At 37.2% G+C, this 26,921-nt stretch overlaps 2 protein-coding genes and 2 long non-coding RNA genes across 4 annotated transcripts in view; 3 read left to right on the forward strand and 1 right to left on the reverse strand.

Annotated features, from left to right (window-relative positions):
- Positions 1-26,921, reverse strand: part of LOC144656658 (uncharacterized) — a 523,850-nt gene that overhangs the window by 390,101 nt on the left and 106,828 nt on the right. The gene's annotated exons all lie outside the window — the stretch shown is intronic.
- Positions 1-26,921, forward strand: part of LOC144656631 (uncharacterized) — a 144,400-nt gene that overhangs the window by 92,992 nt on the left and 24,487 nt on the right. The gene's annotated exons all lie outside the window — the stretch shown is intronic.
- On the forward strand, positions 2,318-6,826 carry LOC144657288 (uncharacterized). Its single transcript, XR_013571496.1, has 3 exons — positions 2,318-2,667; positions 5,394-5,444; positions 6,205-6,826. It is a non-coding gene; the product is annotated as an uncharacterized LOC144657288 (long non-coding RNA).
- Positions 16,639-20,182, forward strand: LOC144656461 (uncharacterized). Its single transcript, XM_078516678.1, has 5 exons — positions 16,639-16,642; positions 17,796-17,950; positions 18,860-19,168; positions 19,725-19,771; positions 19,888-20,182. The coding sequence occupies exons 1-5, from the start codon at positions 16,639-16,641 to the stop codon at positions 20,180-20,182; spliced, it is 810 nt and encodes a 269-aa protein (XP_078372804.1).

Below are 26,921 nucleotides of genomic sequence, written 5' to 3' on the forward strand. Positions count from 1 at the left end.
GGGCTCAGATGTAGAACACATCGAGGTTGAATGTTTTTTTAAAGTTGACCGCTGATTAAGTGACATTTTACCATTGAATCGCGGGCACAAATACTTTTCTGTGTGGAATTACATGAAGCGGGAAGTGAAATTGGGGAGGTCCGCTGGTTGCTGTTCGCACGGCTAAATAAAATTTCATGATACGCTTATTGTTTCGTTTCCTCAGAAACGATACGGTATTATTTTGGCTTCGATGTGAACTATTTACACAGTGGGGGCTACTATCCAATCAGAAGAACGGTCGTAACCACAAAGTAAATACGTTTGACCGAAGGCAATTAATTTCGTAAAAACATGTTCTTCACATATCGGAAAGATGTTCCTCAGCATGATCAAAAAATATTGAGATTCGTTGCAAACAGAAATATCTGACAACTGCAATGGTTTTAAGTTTGATTAAAGCGATGTATTGTAAGAAAACTAGAGAAAGCTCTCGTAGCGTTTAATTGTTAAGTAAACATTCTAGCGATTTTCTGAAACGGAAGTAAATTTCCACCAATCAGTGTTTGCAAGCGCAAACAAAAACGGGATGACTTGTCGTGTTTGCTCGCACGGGGGACTGCTATCCAATCACAAGAACGGTCGTAACCACAAAGTAAATAAGTAAAACGTAAAAACATGTTCTTCAAATATCGGAAATATATTCCTCAGCATGACCAAAAATATTGAGATTCGTTGCAAACAGAAATATCTAAGGACTGCAATGGTTTTAAGTTTGATTAAAGCGATGTATTGTAAGAAAACTAGAGCTCTCGTAGTGTTACAAACAGCGCGAATACACGCAAAATTGCGTGGGTTCTCGCGTGGATGTTACCCGGAATTGCGTGATCAGTGTCACGTGCGTCGCAAAAACACTGCAAAAAACATTCGAGTCTGCACGGAAAGTTGAGAACGAAAAAGAAGACAGTCAAGTTCTGTTCAAATTTTAAATTTTGTATCGACAGTATGGTATAGCAAGGTGTGGTATAGCAAGGTGCAACTGCCGTGTCGAACTAAATTCGTCTCCTTAGTTGATCCAACATTAACATCCGTTGCAACTGCTGGAGCAGATTTCTGAGATTAAATTAATGATATAAACATTATTTGGATTATTCAAAGCCATCGCGGTCTGATCGAAACTCCAAATGCAAATCGTTTTTATCAGTACGGTGTTACCAATGCAAGGCTGTTACACTGACAACAGAAGCAACTTGGCTGTGTCTTATTCTGTCGGGAGATAATTTTATTTTTGCCGGGAGAGCGTGCAGCTCGGATCGAGCAAAATACAATCCTGGTATGACTACTGTATATACGTGTATAACATATAACATAAAACTCTCTTTAAACTTGAATTTTGCTTAATTAAAAATCCCGGTTAAAAATCTGTGTATGGTAGCTTTTTACATTAATTTGCCCTGGTTGTTTACGTGTCTTTGTAAAGTGACAACAGGCATTTGATTTCGAAGAAATGGCTTCGAAACAGTGTGCTTATCTCTGTTCTTGTCTACAAGGGTTTTGGTTTGTCTTGAATTTGGCATTTATTTGATTTGAGCATGTGATCAACTCAGAGAAGTATATACCTCAAGCTTTTTGTCAAAAGGTAATAATTTCATCTACGATTAAAGTGTTGTTTTGCATTTTATCAGAAATCAGTAGTCACAAAACACTTTACAATACTTATGGCACTGATTTATTTTAGGATTGTTTGTTTCAAAAAATAAACCATTTAAATTAATTGCATTACTCTGATCTTGCATTTTACTCTTGTGGTTTGATGTTTCCCCTCATTGATAGGAATATATTTAAATATTTCCTGTAAGTTATTTTTCCATTCATGTAACATTCAAAGTTATGCTATCAGGTGCCATTTTTAAGCAAAAAAGTGTTCTGCAGAAATAAAAAATCATTTCAATTTTCACTGGATGAGTAAAAACGATAAAGGCAAGCTCCCTTCACTTAAGTTAATTTGGAGAGAAAAACACATGCTATTTCTATAAAGAGAGATATTTATGTGTTACTTGAACTCTTGAAAGCCAAACTGCAGCAGGACGTAGTTTATGTCTCCTTTACATAAAATGGACAGTAGGTGTTAAATGGGAATTTAAGTTACTACTGAATATGAAGTTCTTTTTTTCATTCTTCACTCGTGCATAAATTCAGCAAATGCAACATACACTAGGACCTTCTCCAAATTAAAGTAAACCACAAACCCATCTCTTCTTAAGTGTTACACTATTCTCACCCTTCCGCAATCTGGAAACGAAACACTATTTCTTTTTGAAATAGCTGCTTGTTTGAACTATCATTTGAACTTATGGCCATTCTGGTTTCTACCTAAACTTTCGTGAAACGGCAAGGTTTAATAACAGCAGAATTTTGAATATGGTTCAGAGTTAAAAGTCAGGAAACAAACTCACAACATGCCGATTTACCAAGCGTACGAATGAGTTCACCGAGAGGGATCCGCGATTATAAAGCACACGACAGTTTATTACCGATAAATTATTTCTGGATGTATTCCTCGTTTATCCCGGGATAGCAGCCAAAGAAAACAGATTGTGAGCGATCGAAATGGACGTAAATCTTCCAAGCTACTTGTTGAGTTTAAAGCAAGGACGATCAAAGACAAAATCCCGTTACGAAAACAAGGTAAGCTAAGCTTATTATTGATGTTCCTTTTTTAACAGATTAGAAAAGTTTTTGTTATTTAGATAACAAGGTTTCCATGGGGGGGCTAATAGCACTCGTTCGTGTAACCTGTATGTCAGAACAAGGGCATACAACCTTATTGAAATTCGTTTTGTCTTAAACACGAGTTGTATTCAAAGCAGACAGCTTCTACTGCGATAAATTTGTTTATCCTGTAATTGAATCACCGAAGTAGGAGGAAGACAGCACGCAGCAAATTTCCGGTTACGGCTACAAGATCAAAATTTACAAGTGTATTTGCAAATTTGTAAGATGTGTTCGAGTCAGACACAATAGGGGACATTGCTTAGCCTTAGCGAAATATAGTTTTCTCAATGACCTATACTATTTTTTACTCAGAACTTTGCTTAGTTTTCCTTATTTTAGTGAGTGAAAATGTTTTGTGAAAGTTTTGTATTTATACATGTAATCTGATAACAGCCGTTCTGGGAATAAATTGATAATTTTATTCATATTTTTCCAGGCATAGACAATCGATAAACCAATAATCGATAACAATCCATAGCAATCAATATCAATCTTTGTATTGTTTTACTTAATACTAACGCCATCTAATATCTTTAAGGTAATTCCCTAGAAATAGAACTGCTCATAGATTTCCAACTAAACTTTGCCAGTTGTTTGTTTACCTTAAGGGAAGTTAAATTTTGAATTAAAAAAGGGGGGTCACCGTATTCGTTTAGGAGCAGGAAGACCTTGTATTTACCATATAATTCCTTATATTTCCTTTATATTTTTTTTGCGAATACTGCTGAAAGTGCATCTTTTCGGTGATAATGTATTATTCTGCCATAGAAATTGATCTGTTTTTTTTTTTTTATAGAAAGAATTTGATCGCTACTTTCGAACTAACAGAAAAAATGATCTAGGTCACCGAACTCGTTTACGAGAAAATGATGATTTCTCTCTCGCGCGAGCCAAGCCGCATAGAAAAAAGCCACCATTTTGTTTATCTGCGCGTGCTTATTACGCGTAAAATTCTGCGCAGTAAGCAAGGATGCGCAATGTAATACTAGGGAATCACCTTAAAATGAATATACATTTACAACTCCAGGGGCTCCTTGGTATAAGTGATTGTTATTGATTACTGTCGATTGCTACTACCAAAACAGGTAGAACGCGAATTCAAAAACATTCGTAACGGTTGTTTTTGGCGCCAAACGGCAACGATCTGTGTCACATGGCTGTGCTTGTCAAATGAAAAAAGGTGAACGTACATGTTGTGGTTTAATTTTATCTTTGGTTTAAAATTTTTCAAACCAGTTTGATTTTTATTTCCCTTTGTTTCAGATTATGATAATGAATAGGAGACAATGAAAAATAAAAACCAAACTGGTTTGAAAAATTTTAAACCAAAAACAAAATTAAACCACAACATACACAGTCACATTCCTGAACGTTTCATTCAACATTTAATGAAGCTTTCGATGATGGTGTTCTCTGTAAACAGCAAAGGCAGGACATTTATATCAGGAAAACCAATCGATGACAGCCTAAGAGGCAGTATAATCGACATGATTATTGCTGATGGCGGCCCGAGGACCACATACTACCGAAACAGGTATAGCGCAAATTCCAAAACATTCGTAATGGTTGTTTTTGGCACAAACAACGAAGTCAGAACGCAAAGGAATGTAACCATGTGCGTTTACCTTTTTCATTTGACAAGCAAAGCCACGTGACGCAGATCGTTGCCGTTTGTCGCCGAAAACAACCGTTACGCATGTTTTTGAATTTGCGCTCTACCTGTTTCGGTAGTATCGATTTTCATCGATTTTCTCAATCAATAACAATCGATAATATTTTTTTCTGTGAGTTCTATTGTTATCGATTACCGATTATCAATTTGTGATTCATATCAATAGATATCGATGGTATCGACAGATTTGAGATATCAATTTCTATTGATTGACTACGCCTGGATTCTTGTAAATTACAATAGAGAAAAAAGCACTAATATGTTATGTTTAAGATCATGAACTTTTTTATGTTATAACAACCAAATTGATCAGTTATAATATAGGATAAGGACTTGGAAAAAAATTCGAGTTTGCCCTGTGGTCAACAAGCAGCTCTCAAATTTTGTTGGCCTAGGACAGTGCAAGTGACACTATGTATTAGCAAACTTGTGACTGTATAATTAACTTGTAGTCAGATGATCATGATATGCCTGGGCCTTTACCCATTATGCAAGCAGGCATGAAAAATTAATTGCTTGACAGGAAAATCTACTTGCCCCGGACAACCAGAGGGGAATTGTGGCTATTAGCATTGCTATCTTGATGGTTGTGACTGGTACAATTTTTTTAACCCTTTCAAAGTTTTCCAGCCTAAAGCAGTGACTAATCAGATATTTTTGCCTGAATTATTTTTTCTACAAGAGTAGCAGGTTAGTTTTCGATCCTGAAATAAAAAAAAAGTTTAAAATGTGCCTGTCTGCAATGAGGAAAATATCATTTAAAGCAAATTTAAAATACATTTACATTCAAATGTACATCAAGGTTTGCGAGGTTAATTGAGTGACCGGTATTTATGGAGGTTGTAAGAGGCAGTTTGAGTTTATCATTAATTTCATATAAGCAAATCTGTTTCATTTCTAAAACTTGCTATATTAGGATTTCCATACCTTTTATGGGTTTTTGATATTGTGTACATTTTGTTTTTAGTGAGGGAAAACAGGAATTCAAGGGGTGCAGTTAATGTCTGTGATGATGAAGGTAAGCATTACATTAGTGTCAGTTTATACCTTTGTTTCTCTAAATGTTCTATGACAGAGTTTAGTTTATGTGAATCTACATTAGAGCATGAAACTTGTTTTTTAAGTGTAAAATTTTGGGGTTTGAAAAATGATAAGTGTTTTAACTGCTTGGTAAGTTTATGTTTCCTTAAAATCATGGTTCCCATTGTGGAATTTAATATACACAATTTACATGTAACCGCACATGCAAATATATACATACAAAATGTAATGTTTTCATTGTTCAAGAAAAGAGGGGATGGGGGGAGGGGTAGGAGGGCAAAAAACCCAACAAGATCTGCTACCTGACCCGACAAATTACTGAAATACTTGTAATTATTTTGTGGGAGAAGTGCAAATTGACCTGTTCAAATTCCGCTTGTTAACAGCTAATCTTAATATCTACATGTAAGCTTAAGCCCTAACCTAACATAAATTGTCTTGTTGTGGTACTAGGCGAATAAAGAATAAATAAACAATAAATAAACACCCACCAAAGCTTAGTTATATGCCAGGTCTTTTTGATAGCACTATTTATGCCTTCAGTAGGTCAAAGGATTTTTTTGTTTCTGAACATATCCCCCAACACAGCCCCTGGCCCAGGCAAAAATTGGAAAAATATATCTCTTTTTTATGCATCTGCAGAGTGTTCTGAACAATTTAAGCTAATTTAAAATTATAAACATTCATTTCATGCCAATGATCATCAACAAATCTTATGTCTTTTTTGCCTTTTTCAGGGTTAACACGGGTAGCAGAATTTCCACAGAGTTGCAGACACAGAAAGAGATAAATGAACAATCAGATTATTATATTTTATTCTTCATTGCATGTACAAATGTACTGTCTGTAGAATACAATTTATTTATAAGGACAGGTGTAATTTTAAAGTTGATGAAATAAAGCCAGATAAGGTACAATCATGTACATAAAAAAATCATCATGCTACCTAAACATTTAATTCCCAGTGCCCACACTACAAAGAACAATAATTATGATAATGAGATACACATTTCATCAATCTCTTAATGCCTGGTAAAATGGTAAAATGGCATGGTAAAATTTTTGCCAAGCAATCTATACCTGAGTTTAGAACTACATGTAACAAACAGTATTTATGCCTCTCCAGAATTTTTGCTAAGTTTACATGTAATAAAGCTAAGGGCAAAGGGACTCGTAAAGGAAAAAGGTGTTATCGTTTTGGGGACCCTATTTGGCAGAATGACATCTGGAATGTCAATATTTTGCTTGCCACTACCTTTTACTGAGTTTGCTAGCAGGAAGCTGTTATTTTTGGTGTTAGGGACCAGTCATTATTTATGTAGAGGGGGGGGGGGGGGTCAAGGCTATTTCAGAGTGGCAAGAGGGGGGGGGGCTAAAATATTTTATAAAGATTTAGGGGGATCAGCAGTTTGAGTTGGGTAAAACAGTTAAATAGAAGAGTGCAAACACTATAAGTGAAACAGTGACGCTAAATTGTACAATTTTATGCTATAATTTCTATTGTTTTCTTTTGTTTAAACTCCACTATTATGTACAACTTTAGCGATTTGTATTTTACAGAAATACTGTTTGCACTCTAAACTCCATTGTTATCTCAAGTTTTAGTTAAATAAAGAATCCAGACCTATCTGCTTTAATATCTGGTTTGACTGCAATTATTTCTTTTTACAAAATGATTATCACTGCAATAGCCCAAGAAGTAATAACACATGATATAACAACAAGAAAGTAGTTCTTTTACACTTAAGGAAAATCATTGGAAAAGAATTATATTTTGCATGGTTACCGGTATTACATTTGTGTTCACCATGAGAGCATAATTTGTAAAAACTATCACTTCCAAAGTTAAGGAGTTAATAATTGAGGTGTTTTTGCTATACACATACCTCATTCAAAATTTGCCCTATTGCTGAAAGAGTATCCAGAACAAGTGTGCAATTAAGATTGTATGTAACATGCATTTAATAATTACTTAAGGCATATAAAGGGAGATATGAGGTGAAGGTGGGGGGGGGGGGGGGGGGGGGGGTCATCACGTAAATATAATAAAGAAGCAGGGGTCACTTGCTACTTACATGGCCTGGAGGGGGGGGGGGCCTTACCGAAATTTTGATCTTTCCAACATATTTTTTCCCTCCCCCTCTCCCCCTCTACATAAATAATGACCGGTCCCTTAGGCAATAATAAGACTGTCATTGTCACCATTCCATCGTATAGGGCCCCCATTTGGGGGAGGGGGGAAGCTACATGCAAAACGTTCCAGTTGTGTTATGTACAGCTGTAACATACCAGTTATGATGGGGGTGTGGATATGTTCTAGAGCAACCCTTTCTTTGTTCTTGTTTAACTTTGAGAGTTGCGAGTGTATCTTTAGAACCAAGGTTATGCATAGACTACTAATGATATTTTTGATTGATCGATTTTTTAACTCTTATTTGGTGCTGTTTTTTTTTTTTTTTTTTTTTTTTTTTTTTTTTTTAATATTTTTAATTTCTTGCCATACAAACATACAGTACAAAATTACAAAGAAAAAAAGAAACACTACTTACAATTTAAACCTTACTTACAGTCCTAACGCTACTTACTTACACTAATACAATACTTACTTACACTACAACAATAAATTATTACAAGCTTAACATTACTTACTACAAACAAGCGCACGTTAAAAAATAAACAAGGTATATTATGCTATGGAGAGCAGAAGAAAAAAGAGACATGCAAAGCAAACACCAGCTTTCTAAACAAAAGGTCAAAAAGCAGGTTTCGAAAAAATAGAGTGACCCAAAATATTTTCGGTTGAGTTTTTTAAAAGGTAGAGTGGAAAAAGGAAATAGTCTAACTTAATACAGGAATAAAGATATTCCATTTTCTGTAATGTTGAGCAAGTGTACCTTTTTTCCTGGCGATGTAAAATTCTAATTTAAGAGTAGCTCTTAATTTAGCCTTAAAAACTGGTAAAGAGGGTTTAATCTTATCAAGCTTACACCTATAAATAAAATATTTTCCAAGAAGAAGAATATGGTTAACTACCATAGAGTCTGTATCGATATCAAACTTACCAAACAAAACATCGGTGAGAGAAAAATTTAAAACTTCATTCTTATGGATGGCCAACCACGACAATACCTCTTTCCAGAATACCTCGCTTGCTTTACAAAGAAACAATAAATGCTCGAGGGATTCATCTTCAGAGTAACAGAAAGCACATAATGGCGAGTCTACAATCTTAAATTTATAAAGTCTGTCATTTGTATACACAATATGGTTTAGTAATTTGTACTGAAAAGCTCTTAACTTTGTATCCAAAGTAACACTAAACGCTAGAGAATAGATTTTCTTCCAATCGACGGAGAGATTTGGATAGTCATTTTTAAATTTCTTTTGGGCAGTAGGAGGAATTACTTTACGAGAAAGAAACTCTTCATAAACTATTTTGGAGGGAATGTTAGAAATATCCACCATTTCCCCCTTTATTGGCACTTCAAAAGAATTTGCAGGGCAGGAGTATGGTTCACGGTATATACTCTCACCCTTGATAATGGAGCGCCATTCCTTTGGAATGGCACTGACTACTCCCATTAAAAGGAAAAATTGACTAGGTGATAGTTTTGACCTGAGAACTTTATCACTTTCCAGAAACGTATTGTCTTTAGAGACTAAATCTCCGATTTTGCTTATCCCACAGTTTATGCGGAAAAAGGCATGATATAAAGATTTACCTTCACATAGAATGTTTTTATTATTCCACAAGTATTGGTTCATAACATCCCCGTACGAAACCACTTCTTTACTTGAAAGAGTTGACCACGCAGCAAGACAATCTTTGTAAAACTCGGGTAAAAATATGGGCAATTTTGGGCAATCAAAATGACACTGCAAAATGAACTTTCCGCCTAGTTTTTTCAAATAGTGGTTTAAGAAGATCTTCCAGGGACTAACATAGTCCTCAATATACTTCTTCACGCACATTATTCTTTGCGCTAGAACCATAGATTCTATATCCAGCATCTTAAGCCCTCCATTTTCAATGCAATTAATCAAAGCTAACCGTTTAACCTTATCCTTTCCTTTCCAAATAAAGCTGTAAAGTTCTTTATTGACTGCCTGTATGAGATCTTTAGACACATGAATAAGCGACGCTTTCGACATAAATTTCGGAATAGCAAAAGATTTAACGATTTGTATCTTTCCTATAAGTGTGAGTCCCCTCCATTTCCACATGCCTAATGTTTTTTTAATAGACTTTATAATTGCCTCGAAATTATCCTTTTTCCTAGAAAGTTGATCATAATCAAAGTGTACGCCTAAAATCTTAATTGAGCGTTTAAATTCATAGGAAGGTGATTTAGACAAATTTTGGACCCCTAAGCAAAAAAATTCTGTTTTTTCCTCATTTAATTTTAAACCTGAGAATCTCGAAAACAGATCTAAATTAACAATCAGGTTCTCATACGAAGACTTATTCCTCAAAAAACATGTCATGTCATCCGCGAAAAGAGAGATTTTCACAACTTCATCCTCAATTTTGATCCCTTGAATCTTGTCATTTTGTCGAATACTGCAAGCTAGAACTTCTAAACTAAGAATGAACAAGAGAGGGGATAACGGATCCCCTTGTCTCACACCACGGTCAACATTAAAGTAACTTGTCGCAAATCCATTATTTATTACGCAACTAGACACGTTTGAGTAAAAGGTGCGAATCCACTGAATAAAAGATGGTCCGAAGTTGAATGTGCGAAGGACCTTCAATAAGAATCTATGGTCCAAAGAATCGAACGCTTTCTCAAAATCAATTGTTACAAGGATACCCGACTGATCACTACATTTTGTATATTCTAATACATCATCAATGGTCCTGACGGCGTCAAATATTGATCTTCCTTTCACATAAGCGTTTTGGTTGTAATGAATCAAGTCAGGAAGTATATTCTCTAATCGTTTAGCTAGCGCTTTGGAGGCTATTTTGGTGTCCACATTAATTAAGGAAATCGGTCTCCAATTTTTGATCAGCCTTTTATCTTTTCCTTTCTTTTCTAATAAAGTGATCACCGCTTGTTTCTGAGAGTTAGATAACTCTCCGTGATTATGTGCATAATTGAGACAAGCTACCAAATGTTTTCCAAGAATAGGCCAAAAGGCTAAGTAAAATTCCGTTGTAAGGCCGTCGTTACCAGGTGTTTTGTTCTTTTGAAAACCATTCAAGATGTTGAAACATTCACCGATAGTCAATTCTACCTCACACTTCTCTTTCTGTATTTCAGACAGTGTGGGTAAGGATACGCTGTTAAGAAATGCGTCTAATGAGGCTTCACTTTCTCCAGTAGAGTTCACTTGGTAAAGATTTGAGTAGAAACTTCTAAGTTCGGCCATTATTTCTTTGGGATTCGTTGTCAGAGATTGATCCTCCTTAAGAATCTTTCGGATTGTGCTCTTTTTACCCCTAGAGCTCTCCAAGTTCAAAAAATACTTGTTGCTTTTCTCTCCTTGCTCGTACCATCTTGCCCTTGAACGGATTATAGCGCCTTGTGCAATGTATTCATATTGAAGGTCATACTCGGTTTTCAAAATCTCTAGCCTATTCAGATTATCCGTAGATGGATCCTGGTCACAAAGCTCTTGAAGGATTGTCAATTTTTCCTCTAGAGATGTCAATTTCGCCTTCCTTTCCCTCGCTTTGCGTTTACTGTATGAAATTGTCTCCTGTCTAATTTTGAATTTAATGAGATCCCAAAGCAATCTGGGATCTTGTATATCCCTAAATTCGTCAACCCAAACCTGGTATCTATCGTTTATTAGAGCTACATAGTCATTGTCATCTAATAAACTTGCATTGAACTTCCAGAAGGAAGGACCGTGTGATTTTTCTTCTATTCCATTAACTGACAACAGAATGGCTGAGTGATCAGACTTTATGGAAGGAATAATGCTCACCTGATCGATCTCCTCCTGCAAGGCATTATCGGTTAACCAAAAATCAAGCCTCCTTTGGATCACAGGAGTTTTCTGTGTCCAAGTAAAACGTCTTATTCCTGGGTTCCTAAGTCGCCAAATGTCTACTAGATCGTACAGTAAGCAAATATTCTCAATCTGCTTAGCTGATTCCTTTAATTTTGGTTTGCCCCCACAACCATCAAGGTCGGGGTCTAAAATAACATTAAAATCTCCCCCAATGATTATTCTACAGTCGTCATCTATATCAATGTTATCCAATTCCTCCTTGATTTTGTCGAAAAAGTGAGTTTGCTCACTCGTTTTGTTTGGAGCATAGATGTTTACTAATAAAAACTTTTGATCTTGCACCAGCGCCTCGAGAAAAATAAAACGACCCTCTTTGTCCTGCCGCATGGACTTGATTTGGAATTCCAAATTATTTTTAATTAAAACAAGCACGCCTCTGCTATGTACAGAACCATGCGAGAAATACATCTCACCCTTCCACTGCTTTTTCCAAACATTTTCAACTTCCTTAGTACTATAGGTTTCCTGAATAAAGCAAATGTCGACTTGTTGTCTCATTACCCATCCAAATACTGCTTTCCGTTTTTCAAAAGAACGAATCCCACGAGCATTTAAGGATAATAGTTTAAATGCAAAGTTGCTTGCTATCATGATTTTACCACAACTTTTAGAATTTGTAAAAGGCCACCAATGCAGCTGTCAATGGAATAACAAAAAGCGTTACCTGAATTCATTTCCATACAAAAGTTGTGAAGAAAAATATTGCGTAAAGCAGGCGTTTGTTTGCGGAAAAAAAAATTAACACTCTCCCTTATTGCATTTGCAATTAACACCCTACAAGACACTAACGAATAACGAAAACGACAGAACATAAAAGGTGACCAGAAACACTGTTGTGCCACCGTAGAACGACTCGAGGAAATTGATTGAGACAAAAAACAACATAAAAATAAACACAAACTAAATACGAAAACTAAGCGGAGAGGGGAAATGATGATTACAACGGTTATTTGTTCCCCATAACTTCGTCTATTAAATCATAATAAGGAGAAAGCAAGGCCATTTACGACTGAGGCAAGCTTATCTAGTTACAAATTCGCGTTCAATATAAGTTCAAGCTGTGCCTAAATATAGGCATCAAACAATCCAAACAAAAAAGTAAACGTCAATAATTAAAGTGGGTTTAAGTGTCCATCGATATACAATTTATCAGGTTCAGCGCGGCTGAAATACGCGATCTTACCCGCTTTTCTTGCATCGACCAGCTTCTTCGACTGGAGCTTCCTTCGGTCAACTATTTCTTTTGGCAGGTCTGCAGCGATCCTATACCCGGAATCTTTCAACGACTTTCCTTTTGAGAAAACTGCTTCTCTGTCGCTATATCTAAGAAACCGAGCGATTATTGCTCTAGGGCTTCCATCATCATGAGGCTTTCCGATCCTGTGGACCCTTTGAAATTCGATACCCATTGTTTGGACACCACATTGCTGTTCCAGGAAAGAATTAAGCACCATGCGACAGTCTCCGCCTTCTTCTTCCTCGCTAATGCCGTAGAAACGCAAATTTTCTCGCCTTTGATACACTTCAGCATACAACAGTTTGTTTTCCAATTCTTTGTACCTGTTCTCACAGAACTCGCTCGCCTTTTCTCGGGCCGCTGTCGCTTCGTTGACTTGCGTATTGAATTCCTGGAGGCCATCTTGTAACTCTTGTACGGCCGTCCTCGTGGTCGAATGAGCATCTTCTAATTTTTCCACTCTGCCTTCTAATGAGTTGAATTTGGTCTCCAGGTTGGACACCTTAGTGTTTATCTCCTCAAGTTTATTGTCCATGATCTCTAATCTTTTTAAGATAAGATCTAATTTCGTCTCCAAGGCGTCCGCCGACATTTCGAAGACCTCAGTAGATCGCTCGGGCGAGGTACCCGAGTTAAACTCTCTTGCTCGTTTTTCCACGGGCGATGCACCAGACGCGCTCGAATTACTGCTTTCTCTAGTTCGCTTAGGATTCATAAAAGTTTAAGGCCTAAAAACATCATTAATTGACGAAGTTACGCGGAGCAGTTTGAAACACGTCTACAGCCTCCGCATGCCTCGACCCAGTCTCCTATTTGGTGCTGTTGTTCATAGTGAAAAGGGATACGTATCGTATATAAAGAAAATAACATGAATAAAAAACAGTCTAAAAAATTATTAAGGGGAAATAACTGGGAGCTCCGCTTTTAGGCTTGCCTAAATCTATATATTAGGTTATGTGCCGCAGGTATGGTTTTCAGGGTCACGGTTTTGAACCTTTGTAGCACACATCAACCCCACATTTACGAAAGTTCCCCCCCGGGAGAGATGAGGTCTTCGGAGACTGAAATCTTGAACAGCGAGTAAAGCGTAGTAGTATAACTTGGTGACACAATTGTTTTATCTCGTAAAATAAACAAGTCTCTGACAAATACGATCAGAATGTACGAGTGTTTTGCATTTATTATCAATAAAGCGGTGTGGATTCTAAACCCGATTGTTCTTTGGAATTTGAGTTATTTCACCCTTCTCTGCCAAAAGTACGGATTTTCGCAATTATTTCATCGTCTTAAAGACAAACACGGTTTTTGAGCTCTCCCTTTGCTATAGAAAAAGGTTACAGCGGGCTTTATCAAGAATATTCTATTTCAGTGCGTGACCGTTCAAACGTAATATCGGTTGAGGTAGAAGCGGAAGCATTACTTCGGAGGTTTTTTTTTATGAAATATATTATTTGCTATTAGTTTTGGGGAACTAGTATTTGGTTCTGCTCTCAGTTCTTTGAGAAATGTTGAATTGACGGATGAGTTATAGGCGAACTCTGTGATATATCACGCGGATAGAAATTATTGGAAAAATGTTTGGGTCAACATCAACTTCAGTGCCGTCGATCCTTTTGTTTACGTGACAGTTTTCTTTTGTTTATATTCGTTTATATGGCAGTTTTTAATTTCTTTCTTCTTTTAGCAGTTTTGGCTCTTTTTCTTGCTCTTATTATTTTAAAACACTGCTAGAATATTTCACGATTGGGAAACGTCTGGAAAAAATAATCCCACTGGTATTTGGTTCAACATTTCTTTTTATTGCGGAGTAATTATGGTTAAAATTTATCAAGTCAATTCGCTTCGTATTGATATGGATTCTTGAGGTTGTCTTTTTAGTTTCATTCCTTTACCATTTTCCTAGAGCTTCGAGCATTTCCCAAAGAATGTTCGGTTAGGGCTTTGCATCAGCGTCGTTTATTAAAATTCAAAATGGCTGCTAGATGCTGACGTAATGTCCTTGAAAACAATACACTGAGGAATTCGGGGATTCCCCTAAATCGCGCATGACAGTGTCTTCATATTTGCATATTTCTCAGTTATGATTTAATAAGCTGGCGCACTGTATTGTTCGACTAAAACTGCTTGGATTTCTACTGCGATGGTCAAAAACGGACTGGTTATGGTAAGTCGCATGTCTTTGTTTACTGAGTTCAAAACTTCACTATTTGCCGGCATATATTTTCCATTGACAATTCACTGGCCACGCTGATCAACTTGCACAGTCAAACACATTTAAAGCCACCAAAGTTTAGCTCTCTTTCCATCATCATTGCTTATTTTAAGGACACAACGTCTAGAAGTTTGTCGGTATTTTGATAAGGAAACATTAGAGCACTGGCTCACCCTGGTCAGTCAGCTTCCTGGCATGGAGTTAAAATAATATTTTTCAAATATCATTGAAATCATAGTGGAATTCAAATTTACTGCGATAAAACGTTTGCTTCCTGTGAAACCCTAAAGTCAAGTAAAATATGCTTCATCTATTCTATGCCAAACCGAATTTTTCGTGACACATTTCGTGAAAATGAATTAAAGTCGCGTTTTTTGAGCGTATATTTTTATTGTTCTATTCTAGGCTACCCCTTATAATATTCAGTATATATTCTTTAATAAAGTTATGTCGGATGAATGTCATATTTCTTCATGAAATGTGCTGTATCTTTGGCTATGGGACAATTTACGTAACCGGTAATGCACGGTCGATACGGTATTCACATACACTTTTTTTTATATAAGAACCATTTTTATAAAAATGTTGAGGGTGAGATTTGCCCAATAAGCTAAGAAAATATATGGGCTAAAAAAGAACATCCACAGGCTCAGCCAAATTTTCCGCGTTCTTATACAAAAATTTACTAGTGTATCGTTATTTCCGTAAGCCCGCGGCCACCTCACGGCCACCTTCGCGTTTTGGGCATCCCTTGCCCGCAAAAAAAACACACTGATTTTTAAATGAATTATGAGTAGTTCAGAAAAGCCCTACAAAAACTACAATATTTGTTTCAAACAGTAGACTATCGTATTATCATCGGCTTATATCGTCGTATTTAGACAGGGCCAACTAGAGCGAATAGAGCGCTTTGTGATTTATCTGAGGCCCCAATACGGATAAATTTGAAAACGCATGCCCTGTTTTTCTCCGGTTTGGTCAACCGTTCACACTAATCCGGATAAATTGTCTACCAAAAACGAAACTATTCGAAAACGCTCTTCAAAGTGGGTATTTGAAAACGCATTTAATATCTGGACTACTTGGACGGAGAATATTGTATAAGGCGTTTTCAAATTTCTCCGTTTTCCAATTTATCCAGATAAATGTGGACAGGACCTGAGTCAAGCACAAACATTTGCGAAAAAACCGAAGAGTTTTTTAGTAATACAGTAAATTATGATCAGCGTTTACGGCGCAAAAAAGCAAGCTTCGTTCTCACGCAAAAATTAGGCTCGATTACTAGCCGCTGCTCGCGGAGATCGAGCCCAACGAAAAATCATTTCTCGTTATTGTGCTCTCGCGTGAGTGGAATTAAAACCTCCAAAACGGATAAGCAAAAGCGGATCAGAACAATGAGGAACCGGTCAAATTTGCTCTCGGTCCACATGTACGTTAAAACAAAGACGCGAGCTACGGAGACTTTCTTTTGGCTTGTCAGGCAATCAAACTAGAACGTTTGTGGAAGCGAACGTGACACCATGGCGTGTAAACTTGTTGAACTTCCTGGGTGCATAATAATTTTTGATCGCGTTGCGCTCTTCAATTTCTCAAAAGAAAACGGAAAAAACCTAACCGATCGACAGCCAATCGTGCATTAAAACTTGGCTTCTGGCTGGACTTTCGCTACTGTTATGGGTGAGTCTGAAATTTTAAAGTATGGGTGAGTTGCGAGGCAAGAAATAGCCGTATCAATATATATGTCTGGATTTATCAAAAACAGGTCAAGGAAATTTTCACCGTTTTAAGCGCAAATCGCTGTAAACGCGATTTGCGCCAAACTCGACGATAAAAACTAAAGGGAATGTCAGTCTGTTTTTCTCTATTCTTCTCCTTTCTCTTCTCTACCTTTCAGCACTGTCTTTCTTTTTTTCCCCTTTCTTGTTGCGTTTTAAGCCTTTCGTGCAGTAACGTACATGTTCAAGAATACTAACATCACTTTTCTGGTAAATTTTAACGGCAGTTTTTTAATTCTAAGGGTTTTAACTTTTGATTGCGATACTAGGTAATTTCTTCGAAATAGTTTTTGTGATAAAAATTAGCGACACGAAGTCACGATCATTTCGATCTTTGTTTAATCAGGTACGGCTTGTTTTTAAACTAAAATCAGTCACCTTGAGCTTCGAACTGTCTGCGAGCTATTATTCGCGTTGACATTCCCGGATTTCGTTAAAAAGGACCTTCAGATCGAAGTACGAGCACAAGATAGAGTACGAAACCGTGTTTCAGATACTTTCGATAATCGCGTTTCATACCAGTCTCGTTCCGATGGTCTCCTGTTCAATTGGTCAGCAACAGGGAAGATTGAGGACACTGCAAGGAACGTAATTTAACTGGATTGAAATACGAAATTTAAGTCATTCTCAGGTACTCGATCTCGTACTCCAATGTAAAGGTCCCCAATACCCGATGCGAATTAACGAGTTTACCACATAAAACTATCAAAATCTTGATTTTTTTTAAATAAAGGGCTTTAAATACAGCGTCAATCAAAACTTCATTTTCTTTTCCGGCTTCTATGCGCAAGCAGAATTATCCTTAATTATGCTACCATTGTAACTTTGAGTAAAATCGCAAAAATTGTGTTCGTTGTGTTCAGAGATTATTATTTTTTTTTAAAAAAAGTGCCAACAAAGTCTACAGAAGAGAACACCGAATATACTGATAAAAATGTTAAGCCGTGAAGATTTTCCCCTTTTCTCCTAGAAAAACACGGAATCGAAGTTGCTAAAGTGGCCCGGCCCATCTGTTACCTGCTGCCAGTATGGACAACTTTAAAAATGAATTTTTGTCACAATTTTGTTTTGTGTTTACAGCTTTGAATCTCTGGAACTTAATGGACAACGAAACCAACGGATTGACAGACGGGTTTCTGGCCAGACATACCACAGACCCTGCCTTGCTTTTCCAATTGCATACCCGCAATCGTGAGAGTCCAACAAGTAACCGACCCACAGGGAGTTTGACAGAGGTAAAATTATACAATTAGCTTTTAGCAACCACCCTGGCATACCCTCTTTTTTGATCCGTTGTTGCCGGAAAAGCGCTGGGGGGGGGGGGGGGGGGGGGAGCAGGTAGGTCCTGAGTGAAAAGAAAAATTGCATACCTTGTTTGAATCCCAATAATATAGAACTGGGGATTTGTGAAATTGCACTGAAACGTGCGAATTAGCTACGAGAATGTCACGGGAGTACATAGAAAGGATGGTTTACTATTTTTTCACGGGAGTAGAAAGGGAGGTTTTCTTTTTTTTCGTGTAAATTCATAGCATGCTGTTCCTTCTGTTTTATCAAATTAGTACAGGTTATTGTTTTGATTATGGACAAATCTGGAATTTTGGGCTTATTGTATGTTCAGTGTTCCACACTGATTTGGCTTGTTATGACTTTCCCTTCACAGTATTCTTTGAGATACACCTTGAGTAACTCAGAAGGCGGAGCCTGTGTACAGCCGTCCCGCTCTGCGATTTTTTTGAGCGGAGCGGGACGGCTGTACACAGGCTAAGAAGGCGACGAGGTAGTAACAAAAATCTTTACATGCAATACAGACAAAAATAACTCAAATTTTTCAGAACGTTTAAGTTGTAGGTGATATAATAATAAGATACGAGCCTGGAGTTCGCCACATAATTGGAAGTCCAGGGCTAAGTTTTTGAGTCAGCCTTTAGCCTTGTCATGTGTACTTATAGTACAAGTAGGCATAGGAAATATCGCAAGCAACATAGATGAACATATCCTCTTTAACCCTTACAATGAATTTGAAAGTCCCTGTATATGTTCTACGAAAAACATGGGCAGCGAAGTCATTTCTAAGACGCTGCATGATGGTCCGATGTTAATGTGATAGAACATAGTGGCTTTTTGTTGTATGTATTCCTCAGAATACTGTACCATTGCTTCCAACCTCTCTCCCTCTATGTATGAGCGACCATACTGTTGAGTCAGTGGGGTCTACGAATAACAGTCGTCTTGCAACACAGCAAGGAGTTGCCAGAGCAACAGCTTCAATGCACAGGGTAATGGAGGAAAAACGGTTTCGAAAAGAAATGAAGAGAAGGGAAAAAGAAATAAGAGAACAAAGAGCTAGAGATAGAATAGAAAGAGAAGCAAGGGAAATGTTTGAAGCTAACAAGTGGCCGCCACAACAGGGAGCAATTCCTGGACCTGTGTGTACAAGCCTTAATGAGAAGGTGAATGGCTTTAATTTTGAATTCCTTAGAGTGGATTCTTGGGCAGTCTGTACTTTTTTGTTTCCTCCTTTGATCCTCCAGACATCATGGTGTCAACACCCCAATAGTGCTAGATTCGAAGTTTAAATTGCCCATTCAATTCTATATATCCGTTCGTTCGTCCGTCCATCCATTGTCTATAACCTTAGAAACTTCAGGTGTAGGTGCTTGCTTTTAGAGCGCTTAAACAGATTGTAACAAAAAAACTTCCCTTTTCTCGAACAAAAATTTGGAAAATGCTGCCACACGATATGTAAGCGCTTACTTGAAACTTTCTAGAATAAACTGAAATCTCTCAATCTCGTATCGATTGTAACCGTTCCAAAAGACGTTTGTCTTTCAGTATATAATTTAATAACTATAAATTTATCTCCTTTTTACTGTATTTTTTGGCTGTGGCCAAGACAAAAGGTTCCCTTGTAAATGTGTGGTTCATTGATTTTAATGGAAGGCTAACTTGAATTTTACAACAGTCACTCTTACCGCTGTTATGCACGTTTGTTTTTATTTTTTACAGATTACACGCAACACAATTTGCGGATACTGTTGCAGACCAAAATACGTGTATGTTTTATCCAACTGTAAATAGTTATGTCTCTTCTTTTTGAGTCTTGCGGTTTTTTTTGTTTCGTATTTGACCACCTCATATAATTGTTCCTTTTTCTTTTGCTTTGTGATAGTTCAAGAAGTTCTGTGATGAACACAGATTTTGGCCAGACTGACTCATGCGAGTCCACAAACAGCCCATTGCCTGACTTGAAACAAAACGTTGAAGAGACTTGTCCTTTGGCCGAAAGAGTGCTCGGAGAAAGAGAAGAACGGGAAGAGTTTGAAAGTGAAATAGAAAGAAAAGAACGCGAAAATAAGAGAACAGAGAGCAAGGAAGAGACGAGAAACAAGAGAGCAAACAAGAGAGCTGGAGGAAGCCAGCCGGTGGCCTCGACGACAGGAGGCGATCACTGGGCCTTGGTGTGATTGCCGTAATGAGGATCCGGAGGTAAGAAGCATTCAGTTTTACTTATCAAGAAGGAATTTTAACTTGTTGTTGCTGTTAACAGTGTGTAGTGCAGGTGTTTTTGGTGGGCGAGCGCTGGATAATATTGTTCGCGGATCTGGTCGCCATCTTGAAGTTGCAAAACCGGTCTTTCTTCAGTTTCTTTTCTAGTCCGTAGGTCGTTTTTTTCACTCAGTTTAGGAATCCTCTGTTTTTTCCTCAGTTTCGGAATCCGTGATAGCAAAGATGGCTCTTGCTTGCTCGCTAACTCAAAAACGCCTACATTACAAGCTATATTCTGTCAAACTTTCAATTCGTAGATAACACCTGAAAATTGTTTCCACCTAAGTAGGAATTTGCCCACTTGACTATGCACTTTAAAAATTATACGATACTTAGTCCGTCAGCTGAATTATCGCCATTATCTTTCAAGCAGCTATGATCAGTTAATAAAAGTCCAGTTAGAATACCGTGTCAAGATTTCCGACATGTCTAATGACGAGATTCTAAAACTAATGTAACCATTTTTTCGTAAAATATATACTTCACTTTTATTTACCCTCGGATTTGAAAGTAGCATATATAGCTAATATTGACTAGTTTAATAAGCTGGAAAATTTAATTTTGTCCTACTCACTCCAATTAAATATATGTACCTTTGGTTCTTTTTGACAGACTGCAGAAGGCTTCCAACAAGGCTTTGAGGCTCTTTCTGAGCCTCAACAAGAAACCGGCTGAAATTCAGTAGTATCCCATGATGCACTGGCCACAGGTCACTTCAACAAGTAGAATAGTGTTTTACATGACTCTGACAGGGAAAGCTGACAACAACGTTGTGTTTCCCAATGCACGGCTAAGGTCATACATAAACTTTCTTTGGAAATAGCCACCATTCGCGTCTCTCGATTTCTCTACCCTGCTATTGACTCACTTTCCGGAAGTCCAGTCAAAAGCGCACAAAACGATTCAAGAAACTGGACTATAAACTAATCTGTAACGCTAAAAGGCAGTTTCGTTATACATCTTTCAATCCAAATTTGGAATTTCTCCTATAAACGTTTTCTCATTTTGCTAGTTTAGATAAGGAAATAATTGTAACGGGATGTGCAGTTTTGTAAATTGTGCAAGTACCCGGTTTTCCTGGAAAATTTTATAGCTGAAGTGATAATCTGAAGTATTTACCATTTATTTTTTTTATATAAAAACACTTAATAGATTAAAGGTCGTGCAAAGCATGCGATTAAAATAATGGGAAGTTTCTAATTACCAAAACTGAAACTTGCCGTCAGAATTTTAGCAATTTTAATTTCAGTGTCTCACATTCAGTGCAAGGCTATGGAGTGGAGATGGTTTTTATTCAAAGTAAGGAAAAGTTAACGGATTGCGGAAACTAACGGTAACAGGCATAGATGTCTAGCAACTATTTTCTGTAGTAAAAAAGTAACAAAATAGAAAAAAAAAAGAATAAACTTTATTACATTACAGACGTTGTAGTGTCACAGTCAGCAGCTACATTATTGTTTTGTGGCCAGGATTAAAAAGCCGGAGGAACCATCAAATCACAATCCCCCCCCCCCCAAAAAAAATAAAAAAATAAAAAAAAATGCGTACTCTCTTTACCATTTTGACACTCAATTTTCTGTTATAGAAGCTTAGATGCTCCAATCTCGCAATTCCTTGCTGCCAAGCTTGCCAAGCACGGCTGATTCGTACACCATTGATGAGTTTACGTAAAAATACCTGTTAAAAGGTAACAGTTTAGTACTCCAGTGATTACGTCACGCTAATATACCTCCTAGTCGTACTTTATAACTCATAAGTACAGTTTAATAACATATTCTTCAGACAAGCTGTTTATTTTTCCGTGCAGGCGTAAGCGATTCTGCTGGTTCCTAATGTGGTGCGTTCCTAATGTGGTGCGACAAACTAAAGTTGGCAAACTTCTGTTATGTTGGCAAACTCAAGCTGGTGTGTGTGAACGACACAACAACAGTTGGCAAACAAGTTGGCAAACTGTTGGTGAGAATAGAGACAAGTTCTATTTTGTCGCCAACAGTTGGCCAACTTGTTTGCCGTTGTTGCATCGTTCACACACACCAGCTTGAGTTTGCCAACACGAGTTGGCCAATAGTTTCAGTTGTCGTGTGAAGGCCGCTTTACGGTTTATTGGATAAACTAAAGTAGTACTATCATTGTGCATTACTGATGGAATTAATAAGCTTGAAAACTTCCCGAGATTCTTCTGCAATCGCCCTGCCAAAACTAACTTTTTATTTTTGATCATTTAACATAGTGTTTGAAATCCCATGCTTCCTATGTAATCAGACAATAAATTATAAACCCTGACTTTTCGAAGCTCGTTAAATTTTGCGTTGTTAGTAGCTAATATCAATCCGAGCAAACTACTTGGTCTTTAGCCAGCTCGGAAATTCGGAGACCTAATCGAGTCATACCGATAAACTGTTAATGTGTTGTTTCACGTTGCGTAAAGTTCTACCCAGTGTTTGGAGGAGTATCAGAAACATTTCACCCTACCCGGTCGATGCTAAAGAGTTTTCCTGTGAATCATTTGGTTATGCACTAAACTCAGGGGCGGATACAGGGGGGGGGGGGAGTGGATAGGGTGGATAACCACCCCCCATTTTTCAGTAAAAAAAATTCGAAATGTCACTTTATTTGAAATAGAAAATAAATAAAGAAAGAAAAATTAGCTCTCGCTCATGTCTGGTTGTTGTTACGCCACGTTTCGCCGTCTGCCGCCACTTAGGGTTAGGGGTAGGGTTAGGGTTAGGCCCTAATGGTCTGCCATCCACCCCCCCCCCCCCCTTTTGAAATTCTGGATCCGCCCCTGAAACTACTGTCAAAGCAAACTGGCTGAGTTAGGGGAACTTAACATATACAGCAACCAAGACTTAAGAAATTCCTTTATTAGTGCATCATATGTAGTATATTGCAAATATTGGGACGGCGAGCGTTCTTAGCCCTCATGAATGGAAAACTACTGAGAGTCAGAGACGTCATTGTTATGTGGCTTATTATAGACGTTTCTCTAAATGTTAGATTTTCCTGTCTTTCCGAAAAAAAAATGACGTCACTTAGTTTATCCTTTAAGAATAAGCGTTTCAGCTGTTTAATTTTCTAGTTCTCGAGGCAAGAGCAAGATCTTACTACTGGCCAATCTATATCACGGAGGTACATACAACCGCTTGTTCACGACAGCTTGTCAGTCTTACCCCGGACAAAAGTAAGGTTTTTCTTTTATCTATTTAGCAGGCACCTCGCACAATGAACCACTTGGAATTTTAGGCTCTTTAGGCTCCTCATGATTCTTAGAAGACTATGGGTAACGGTAAACTGTTCCTGCAACGCGCGACAAAATGGAGAGGGGGAGGGCATGCGTGTGATAGACTAACCAATGACTGATGATAAAAGGAAAAATAAATTTCCGTGTGTTGCGTGGCACTTGTAAATTTTGACTTTCCACTGATGAGAGATGAGCCCGAAACGTATGGAACTTTGAACTGTTTAAAAAAGCACTTACTACTCATTTAGTGAGAACTTTTTTTAACTTTGTAACCAATGGACTACCCTCAGAAACCCATAAGGGTTGAAACGTGTAACTCCCTATGATTCGCATTTGTGCAAAGCGTTTGCACATTCTTTACACTAAGTACCATATTTGGAAAATCACGAGAAACATTTAACCAATCAAAATTACTATATTTGGATAAGATTCACAGCGCGCGCTAGCTTGCGCTCGAGGGTGTAAGCTTGTTTTTGAACAAGCTTTGTTGAATAAAGTTAAATTTTGTTAAATTCTCCTGTTTCATCTTCATGAAGTAGTTTGGAGAACTTCGCTTCGATACACTTAATGAATTTCTTTAGTTTCTGTGAGAAATTTACGGCGTTTAGGTCGAAATTAATTACTTACCGCAAAACCAAAAATTATGTTGCGTGTGTCATTACGTGTATGAAGCAATCGCATACAAATTGTTCGTGTTTCCAAATATGGTACTTAGCAAAATGAATACTCCAACGCTGTGCGCGCGCGTTACACGTTTCAACCCTTATGGGTTTCTGCTACCCTGTATACATGAAAGAAATTATCACTTTACGTTCTGTTATGTTTCTGTTGAAACGATGAACTGAAAATAGTTCGATAGTCAAAACAGTGTTTTATTTACATCCAATATTTATAGCAAGGTTCCACCACAGTGACCACTAACTTCAAGAGCTTTTATAATCACATAGTAGTTATAGTCGCGCTATGAAAAATGAAACGGTTAAGTTAAAAAAAAGAGATGGAAAGGGGAATTAATTTAAGCATACAAGACAAGAAAAATTAACTTGTCAAGTGTTTCTGTATGAGGTATGAGACATATTTCCGTTGTATGCAAAAACACATCGATAAGAGAAAATCCTTTTTTTTTCTCGTGATGCTGGTTTGTGATTTCGGTAGAATAAAGATTATTCTTTTTATCGAAAACCACGTCAACCATACATGCCAGGCTAAATATTTCTTTTTTTTTGCTTTCTATCTCTGCTTATTTAAATTGCATATTTTGTTATGGCCAGTTGTCTCGGTTTCTCAGAAACTGTCTATCTACGTCACAGACCATTCAACATTGTTAAGCTGTGTAAGCGGAATTAGAAACGACCGGTCGGCAGAGAATGTATTGGAGATTAGAACTTTGACAAGAAATAACACATCGAAAAGAGAAAATCATTTTTTTTTTTATTCTCGTGATGCTGGTTTGTGATTTCGGTAGAATAAAGATTATTCTTTTTTATCGAAAACCACGTCAACCATACATGCCAGGCTAAATATTTCCTCTTTCGCTTTCTATCTCTGCTTATTTAAATTGCATATTTTGTTATGTGTTTGTCTCGGTTTCTCAGAAACTGTCTATCTACGTCACAGACCATTCAACATTGTTAAGCTGTGTAAGCGGAATTAGAAACGACCGGTCGGCAGAGAATGTATTGGAGATTAGAACTTTGACAAGAAATAACACATCGAAAAGAGAAAATCATTTTTTTTTTATTCTCGTGATGCTGGTTTGTGATTTCGGTAGAATAAAGATTATTCTTTTTTATCGAAAACCACGTCAACCATACATGCCAGGCTAAATATTTCCTCTTTCGCTTTCTATCTCTGCTTATTTAAATTGCATATTTTGTTATGTGTTTGTCTCGGTTTCTCAGAAACTGTCTATCTACGTCACAGACCATTCAACATTGTTAAGCTGTGTAAGCGGAATTAGAGACGACTGGTCGGCAGAGAATGTATTGGAGATTAGAACTTCGACAAGAAATAACATATGCTGTTCAAAGCTTTTATAATTTTTTTACGAACTGGACATATCGTATAGACGCATTCTTTGAATGGCCCTGGTGGGTTTTTGTTCTTCTTCACAGTTTTCCAAGTAAAGCAAGCAGTATTTTCGTTTGTTTTACCACGCCACGAAAAAACAACAGCTCGTCTGTTATTTAAGCATCGCTGTTGTGAGAACTGGGAGAGCGAAAAATACAAACACGCGCTAAGTTATTCCAACATTTTGACGAATGTTTCGACAAACATGAACAAAATGTTCCTATAAGTGAACACTTTGTTGTGTTTCATTTTCAAAGCTTTTTTTAATCAATCAAATAGTACCGTTTCTAGCTCGCTCAGGCAACGCTATCTTATGTTTCTTTTTCTCACTTCATAACCTGCATATTTTGACTTTCGGCTGATCATGAATTGCGGTTAATATCCACTTTCCAACTGCCTATGGTTAGTTGGTGATGAGATAGTGGTGACTATGCAATCAAAGTAATGTAGATTATTTGCATAATAAACATAGTCTATTAAAAGAAAACCACTAGGGAAACTACTGGCAATCACATGTTTATCAAGTGCTAAAGGGATGGTTACGAAGGAAAATAAAAATGAATGTTTCTAAATTGACATACTTGAAAATCAAAATGTTTCTCTCCAAAAAATATTTATTGCTGTCGAATGTAAACGCGTCATCTTCCGTGTCAAATAGCAATGCGATTACGATAAAAGAACACATATTTGTTTCTGTAAATTAAATGTTGAGAGGGAGAAGTTCTAAACACAATTCGTAACCTTATCTTTTCTCACGTTTCCAAGAAAACCGAGAGTCACAAGTAACGAAAGCAACTGTTCTCTTAAAGGAAGTCAATGGCGGTAATTTTTTATTATGGTGTCAAAATCGTGGCGGAAATTTGGGAATTTGTATGCTGCGTCATGCAGCAAAATCGACAATTATGATTCAAAACGGTATTTATGGTTCAAAGCGGTACATATATGTTTGGCGTGTTTTACCTTAAAAGGACTAAAGTTTTTACTTCAACAAAAACACACTGTTTCTACGAAAATAAGTTCACTGCAAGAGAACGGAATTGAAACGAAACATCATTTACAGTTTGCAATAGACCATTTGCATTATGACGTAAAAGCGCAAAGACTTCTGGTAGTTGTAGTTAGGTTCGCGGGAAAACACCATTTCTGGCTTATGATTGGCTAAGGGCAACCAAGCGTGAAGGTGGACATCCAAGACTTTTATTTTGATCTGAAGTTGAGCTGCAAAGTTTACGCTCTTGTTGCTTCGAAATTTGTTTATACATTTATTTTTTCAGTTACCTGTCAAAAATATAGAAAACAGGATGATAGCTTTGGAATGAAAATTGACTGAGTTCTGTGTTTTAACC

The sequence above is a fragment of the Oculina patagonica genome, chromosome 6 (genome assembly GCF_052425735.1).
Source record: "Oculina patagonica isolate OP01 chromosome 6, crgOcupat, whole genome shotgun sequence".
In the NCBI taxonomy this organism is placed as follows: domain Eukaryota; kingdom Metazoa; phylum Cnidaria; class Anthozoa; order Scleractinia; family Oculinidae; genus Oculina; species Oculina patagonica.